This window comes from Phlebotomus papatasi, chromosome 4, assembly GCF_024763615.1.
Source record: "Phlebotomus papatasi isolate M1 chromosome 4, Ppap_2.1, whole genome shotgun sequence".
In the NCBI taxonomy this organism is placed as follows: Eukaryota; Metazoa; Arthropoda; class Insecta; order Diptera; family Psychodidae; genus Phlebotomus; species Phlebotomus papatasi.
The window spans coordinates 260,637-268,871 of record NC_077225.1 but is presented as its reverse complement, the minus strand read 5'-3'; the positions used below and the strand labels follow the sequence as shown (position 1 = coordinate 268,871).

Here is an 8,235-nt window from a genome sequence, read left to right as displayed (position 1 = left end):
AGAGCGATAAAATTTTTACACTTGACTTTGAACTTGGAGAAAGGAAGAGGAAGGAAAAAAAGTCCGTTATGGAGAGGGGAAAAAATAATCAATTGACACATTAGACGAGTCACCCAATAAATAATCATGGGTGGAAATTTCCATGGACAAATTTAGGATATGTCTTTTTCGCGTGAACATACTCCCCCTCTTGAGCGACTGCAAATATTGAACTTAATTGAATTTACAATATTTAATTCATGTTTGCAAAGCTAAACTTAGAACTAGAATAAGTTCTCACAATAATAAATGGATTCAATCATCCTTCAATTCCGAAAGTAAAGGGACTAGTTTAGTAATGGGCCTTTTATATTCACCCTTGGCAGTTTTCACTGTAGCCACCCTTACTAATCCGTCAACCCCCGGATGAACTTCCCTCACAACACCAAGTGGCCAATGAGTTGTGGCACTATCGGTTTCAATTAAAAGCACAACGTTTCCAACCTTTAATTTTTTGTGCTTTTTATCCCACTTGCTGCGGATTTGCAGTGTTGAAAGGTATTCTTTCTTCCAGCGAGTAGCAAAATCTTGCTGGATGCGTTGGCATAATTGCCATCTACTCAATTTATTCATGGCCAAGTGGCCTACAGAAGGATCAGGCAGTTGTAAAGGAGGAATTCCAATTAAGAAATTGCCTGGTGTCAAAATGACAGGATCTTCACTGTCTTCGGAAATACTTACGAGAGGCCGACTGTTCAAAATGGCCTCAATTTGAGCCAAGACCGTTACCATCTCCTCATAAGTAAGCAGAGCTTGCCCGACCGTGCGACGAAAGTGGTGTTTGAAAGAACGAACGGCGGATTCCCATAATCCTCCATGAGAAGGAGCAGCAGGGGCATTGAAATGCCACTGAATGGACAAGGATGAAGCAAAGTTTGTAATTCGTTCTTGGGATGCATGGTGACTGAGTAGGGTCTTTAGCTCGTTATCTGAGCCAACAAAATTTGTCCCATTATCGCTGAACATTTGATTGGGAATTCCGCGACGGGCTACGAACCTTCTCAGTGCCGCAATAAATGACTCTGTTGACAATGATGTCACCAATTCTAAGTGTACGGCCTTTACACTCATGCATACGAATACTACTACGTACGCTTTTTCCAAGGACTTGCCTCTGGGCAAACGTCTAATCATTATGTGGCCCGTGAAGTCCACCCCAGTGGCCACAAAGGGTCGGATATGAGATACTCTACATGCGGGAAGCTCCCCCATGAGCTGTTCGCAAGACGGAGGTTTGACTTTTTTGCAAACAACGCATTCACGGAAAACTCTTCGGACCAGGTTTCGACCACGAATTGGCCAGTATTTTTGGCGTAAATGGGAAAGGACAAGTTGCGGACCTGCGTGCATCAGAGTGATATGCTCTCTAACGGCAATGAGATGGGAAATTTTTGCATTTGGCAAAATTTTGGGATGCCTGACATCGTAGGGTTCATTAGAATAATGAAGTCGTCCCCCCACCCTCAATACCCCATCAGAATCCAGAAATGGACGGAGTTTTCTGATGTATTTCAATTTGTTGTTAGAGTCGAGGGTCTTTTTAGTCACTGCATTTACCACTTCAGGCATTTCCTCGTGCTGTGCCCATTTGATGAGCAAAGTCTCAGCCTTGCAAATTTCACTAACTGTTAGTGGTGATTGTTGCGCTATCTTAAGAGATAGTGTCACACATCGATGAGACTTGAAGAAATCAGAAGCTCTGATGCACCACGCAAGCGTCCGGACCATACGCGTGAATGTTCCAATACGACAAACTAAATGTTCTTAAATTGAACGAAATTTTTGTGTTTCTGTTTCTCCCCCTTTGGGAATGGAACTTTCCACAAAGCATAACACTTGAGGAGAACGCATGTGAAATGACGAACTAGAGAACACTGGGGTCCAGTTTTCCCTCTTAAGGCACAACCACTTGGGTCCAGACCACCATAAGTCGCTCGATAATAAATCTTTGGCGCTTGTGCCTCGCGAGATGAGGTCTGCCGGGTTCTCATGCGTTGACACATAATTCCATTGGTGGGTTTTTGAATGTGACAAAATGATTTTGGTCCGGTTGCGGACGAATACGTCTTGTTTAGGTTTGGGTTGATGGATCTGACACAAAACTACAGCTGAATCAGTCCAGAAATTCAGTCAATAAGTCAATTGCCAGTGACTGTGAAATTGAGATCATGAGATCCACAGCCAAAACTGCAGCACAAAGCTCGGCCTTTGGGATAATGAGTTCAGGCATGGAATTTTTCTTTTTGTCAAGTGGAGAGATTCGAGACTTTGACGAAACAAGTCTAGAAAATCTTTCTCCTGACTCGCTGATTGTTACGAGAAAAACCACCGCACCATACGCGACCCCACTGGCATCCGAGAACGCATGGAGTTCTCTGCCAACCACCCGGTCAAATTTGGAATACCACCGTGGGATTTTTAATTCTTCAATGTTTGGCAGATCAGAAATGAATTCCCCCCACCTTTCCCTCACACTCTGGGATACTTCGTCTCTCCAGTCGAGCTCTTCAATCCATGTTGCTTGCATTATTAATTTTGCTCTGGTCAGAATGGGACCAACAAAGCCACATGGGTCATAAATACGCGCAATAGTGGATAGAATGTGGTGTTTAGTTGGGAGAGCTTGATCAGCCAAATTGGAAACACGAAACTGAAAACAGTCTTGACTTGGTAGCCAAACAATTCCAAGGGTTTTGGTTTCGAAACTCAAATTGACTTCCTCATTAGTAGAAGAGGAAACCTCCGATTTCATCACAGCAGAGCTGTTGGATTGAAATTTGGACAATTCCATGCCTGCCAAGAGAAATAGGGACTTCAATTCTTCTTTAATTTTCAAAACCTCATCAACGGTGGGTGCTGACAACAAACAGTCATCAACATAGGTATTCTCGCGAATGACTTTAGCTGCAGCTGGGTATCGATTACCTTCGTCTTCTGCCAACTGCATGAGAACCCTAGTTGCCAAAAATGGAGAGCTGGCAACCCCGAAACAAACCCGTGTAAATCGAAAATCTTCGATTTCATTGTCGAGTCTGATCACGAATCTTTGCAGGTCTCTATGGGAAGGGTGAAGCTCAACCTGCAAATACATTTTAACAATGTCGCAGGTTAATGCATATTTATGCATCCTAAATCTCCAAAGGATTGAAATCAGAAGCGGCTGAACGATAGGTCCCACATGCAAGCAGTCACTGAGACTCACACCTGACGCTGTGACGGAACTTGCATTAAATACTGGTCTAACTTTGGTGGACAACGCATTTTCCCTAATCACGCAGTGATGTGGCATGTAATATTTTGGTATTGAAGGAGCAAACAATTGGTTTGCAGGGACCCGTTCAATAATTCCCAACTGTAAATACTCACGAAATACAGTTAAGTATAATTCTTTGAGAGTCAAGTTCTTATCAAGTCGGCGTTGAAGGTGCGAAAATTGACGCAATGCTTGATTTCGATTGGAATGTAAGACCTGAATGTTCTCATTGAGAGGAAGTTGAACTTGATATCTCCCTTCATTAGTTCGAGTGACAGTTGTGTCAAAGGATTTCTCCGCCTCAGCTTTCTCAAACGATTTGACGTCCTCTTTGGGGATATCTTCGATTTCCCAGAACTGTTTCATGGTTTTATTGAGTGAAGCTAAGGTGGTGACGTTGCAAGAGACGGGTTGAGGTGGTGAGACCTTAAAACAAGGACCTACTACTAACCATCCGAAAACGCTATTGAGCAGACGCGGTTGGCCCTCTCCCAATTCATACTTGTCGACACCGAAATAATCCCAAGAATTTGCCCCACCTATCAAAAGATCTATACGTTGGCAGTGGTTCCAATGGGGATCTGATAACTTGTAGATTGATTGTAGATTGTTTGTGTCCCCTATATTCCATAATTCCGTCATCCGTCTGATCCATTTTATTACAATTCATTTTCCTTGGTGAATGATAAGATGTTCTTTACATTAACAATGCTTAAGTCATCCAAATCAATCACCCTCTTTCCTAATATCTTCTGTCTCGAAAGTGCCAGAGTCGGACAATCGCACAAGATATGTTTTACACTTTCTCTACTGGAAGAACACCACCGACAAATTGGGTCGTCCACCATACCCATTTTATGCAGATGTGCATTCAACCAGTGTCCAGTGAGTATTCCAATAATAACTCTGAGGTGTGTGCGAGTCAGAGCCAACAGTTGCCTGTCACATCCATGTGTGACAGACTTCACAAGGCTCTTAGCGAACAAACAACCCTTTACAGATTTCCAGTATTTCCTATGAATTTTTTGTGCATATTCCTGTATATTCCTTTTAATGAATTCCAGTTCAATGCCAATAACCGGCTCCGGGCCAACAAAATTGCGCATAGCTCCTAGTTTTGCCAATCTGTCAGATATTTCGTTGCCTAAAATATCTGAATGGTCAGGAACCCAGATGAAGAGGATCTCATTATCTTCCAAGAGTTTAGCAAGATAATATCTCGCTTCTTGAACCAGATTCGAAGACGTAGGACCCTCTGCAATCTTTTGCAATGCGTTTTTGCTATCCGATATAATCCCAATTGTCTTATTCGTTACTCCTCTATCGCAGAGACAACACATTGCCATCAAGATAGCGAAAATCTCCGCCATAACTATGGAAAAGTACTGTCCCAAGGGGATAGACATCCCAATGTTCTCTTCCATCCAAAACACTCCAGCTCCTGCTTTGAGACCTTGTACAGAACCATCCGTGAACACTTTAACATTGCATCTAGAGATTTCTTCAACGCAATTGTAGAGCTCATCGTTTTCAGTTAAGATTCTGATTTTCTTTATATTCTCAGAAAACATTTCCTTTGGGTACAAAACATCTGACAACATAGCAGTTGAAGGGAAGATCTCCTCAACGTCTGTCAGAATCTTACGATGCCCAATCAAAGTTCCTCTATCATTCCATAATTCTCTATTCCTTATTCTAATTGCACACTTTAAAGCCTCCTGTTCGATATGTATGATCGATATGTTCGATATGTTCACTTTAAAGCCTCCTGTATCGATATTCATGTTCGATGGTTTTATTGAGTGAAGCTAAGGTGGTGACGTTGCAAGAGACGGGTTGAGGTGGTGAGACCTTAAAACAAGGACCTACTACTAACCATCCGAAAACGCTATTGAGCAGACGCGGTTGGCCCTCTCCCAATTCATACTTGTCGACACCGAAATAATCCCAAGAATTTGCCCCACCTATCAAAAGATCTATACGTTGGCAGTGGTTCCAATGGGGATCTGCTAACTTAAGATGAGATGGGATCTTGATCTTGGCATCATTGACCTCCCAATTGGGGTGGTCTGTAGTCCCACGTGGCATGACTAGACAGTCAAGAGACTGGCTCATGAGAATATTGTTAATCTCATATTCAAGTTTGACTTGAGTCTCTTGTTTGCACAACTGTGTGCTGTCATTTACTCCATTGATGGAAAAACGAGAAATCTTACATGGGAGCTTCAACAGTTGGCACAAATTGGTGCTAATGATATTAACCTGTAAAGCTGGAAACATTCAGAAGTTCTTGTCTGGATTGTTCCAAATAAGAACGGATATTATTGTTCTGAGCTTCCAGAATTTCTTTCAGCTTCCTTTCCTCTGAAGTTCTTTGGAGTTTTTGCTCCTCCAACTGACTTGCCATGAGGCTAAGAAGTCTATTGAGGGAAGAGGAATCTCCATCCAATTGTGGTGTCAAATGTTCTTTAGAATCCTCAATTGTGGTTATGAGAACCGAGATCCTTTCATAAGTTTGCATGCATTCTTTAAAAAATGCCAAGAGTTCTAAATTCTCAGCTTCAATTTGTTCAGCAGTGGCGCACTCTTGAATAATTGAATGCTGCACTTCTTGGAACTTTTTCTCGATTCTGTCCACCAACTCTCTTTGAGTTTTCAGCTCCGATTTAGCGTTAGGCTCAGTTAACAGCTGCAGTTCCTCTTGAGGGTTGTCAATTGACCTTTGTACGAGGCACGAGATGACGTTTTGTGCGGCATGTCGCTGGCTGAAGTTCCACTGACTCCAACGGTGCTCGGCAGGACCAATAAAAGTGGTGAGGATTTACCTGAGAATTAGACAAAGAACTCCTGAGTTCCAAAGCCCTGACTTTTCCCCAAATAATTGTGGTAATTGTACCTGTTGAGGAAATAAATACAAGCCTGGTTATCCTGGCGAAGGAGGATCAATAAAAATTTTCCTCCTCAATGTTCTGCTGCGCAGCTTTTGCCTCGAAAAGACTTCCACTCGTTGGGCTGGATTCCACGAGGTTCACTCACAGTCCTTTTCTTTCACCTTGTTCTCGTGAAATGGCACTTCTGGATCACCACTCAGGACAATTCTCACTCACAAACGACAATAAAACACTTTGGTGCAGTCGCGAAAGATATTTATTAATTTTGTATAGAATTTCCATTCTATAGGATCTCTTGAAAATAAGAGACGAAAAACGGTTGGATTTTGAATACGCATGGAGGGAGAGAGAAGGAGGAAAAAGTGGTGAATAAGATCAGCTGGAAAGAAAGTAGGGGAATGAGGGGGAACGAGTATGGGAGTTACGTAAGACTTGATTTTGCAAAGAGACGTGAGGAGAAAAGTTATTAGTTTATTTGTGTAATTATTATCAAAAATATTAAATTAAAAATACAGAAAAACGACAGTGACGTAGAGTTAAACTGTGTTCAGTCTAGTAGTGGAGAATACTTGTAAATAAAATAATTGGTGAAGGTGAAAAGTGTGTTTCACTGCCTCAGTGGATTTAGAGATGGGCATTTGGCGGTCATCGAGGAAACGTCTTCTGGAAAATCCAGCCGCCTACGTTCCGGATCACTGTTGAAGATATTTAATAAAGGAATATATATTTCCAGGTAAACTGGGCAGGAAGAAGAGGGTATTAGATATCACAGAATCCTATCACAGAGAAATTATTGTTTACCACAGGTACGTGAATATCACAAACGGTAGAAGGAAGCCCAAGAAACACACAGTCCCTGACAGATTTATAACACCACAATATATTTATAGGTAATTCTCCACAAATTTAATTTGTGAATATTTTAATTTTTGTGGCAGAGCGATAAAATTTCTACACTTGACTTTGAACTTTCAGAAAGGAAGAGGAAGAAAAAAAAAGTCCGTTATGGAGAGGGGAAAAAATAATCAATTGACATATTAGACGAGTCACCCAATAAATAATCATGGGTGGAAATTTCCATGGACAAATTTAGGATATGTCTTTTTCGCGTGAACAGTGTCTTTTACATTACAAATATATCTGAGATTACATAATTGTGTTTACAGTTCATATATTTATGGCTGCTGTTACAATCATTTGGTTTACTTTTTTTTATTATTTATATGGAGGTGTTAGTATAATATAATATATTGAAAATGTTGAATATATAATTTGGTTAGCATATGATTATGTATTTTTGAAGTATAATGTCTTGAGATTAATGTGTCTCTTTTTATAACTGATTATAAGAGTATGGTTTTCCCTGATACATATATTTTATTAGAAGTATGTGATATTATGTAATATGCATCTAAGGAATTTTATGTAGTTACAGCTTTGTAGTTGCAGCAGAGAACTCGTTTCTTTTCAAATTGAAAGACTTTGAATTTTTACCAAAACTTTCGATTATTGATTTGGGTCTTCCTCGCTGACAATTACAGTCTTCTTACAATTTGAAATTTTGTCTTCAGTCTGCTAACAATACACTTTGCCACTTTAACATTTATTCGAGACTTTTTCATTAATTTTAAATTATTTCATAACAAATTTCCACTCTTCGTTATAATGTCTTCGTATAACTGATATTTGATAGTAATATGAGAAAATTTGTTTATAATTTGAAATAATATTTGATTATAAAATTTTTGATTATACGTTCTTGTGATAAAAATTTTCCTTTATAATTTGTATATATATATATATATATATATATATATATATATATATATATATATATATATATATGTCCCGGGGGACCTCCTCCCCCCATAAGAAAAGCATTTATGCTTTCACATATATAAATATAAATATAAATATAAATATATATATATATATATATATATATATATATATATATATATATATATATACATTTATGTATATATTACTCCTGTATACTAATGTTTTCAACTATCTCCTTTAAGTATATTAAGATTTTGTTTTTGTTTTTGT

At 39.6% G+C, this 8,235-nt stretch overlaps 1 protein-coding gene across 1 annotated transcript; it reads right to left on the bottom strand.

Annotated features, from left to right (window-relative positions):
* Positions 1-294: 294 nt before the first annotated feature.
* On the bottom strand, positions 295-1,767 carry LOC129808433 (uncharacterized). The gene has a single exon (XM_055858207.1). It carries the CDS (start codon positions 1,765-1,767, stop codon positions 295-297), a length of 1,473 nt encoding a protein of 490 aa, XP_055714182.1.
* Between the last annotated feature and the right edge of the window lie 6,468 nt (positions 1,768-8,235).

Bases quoted from the DNA above. Each gene is read 5' to 3' on its own strand.
- LOC129808433 (XM_055858207.1), bottom strand. From the start codon at position 1,767: ATGGTCCGGACGCTTGCGTGGTGCATCAGAGCTTCTGATTTCTTCAAG.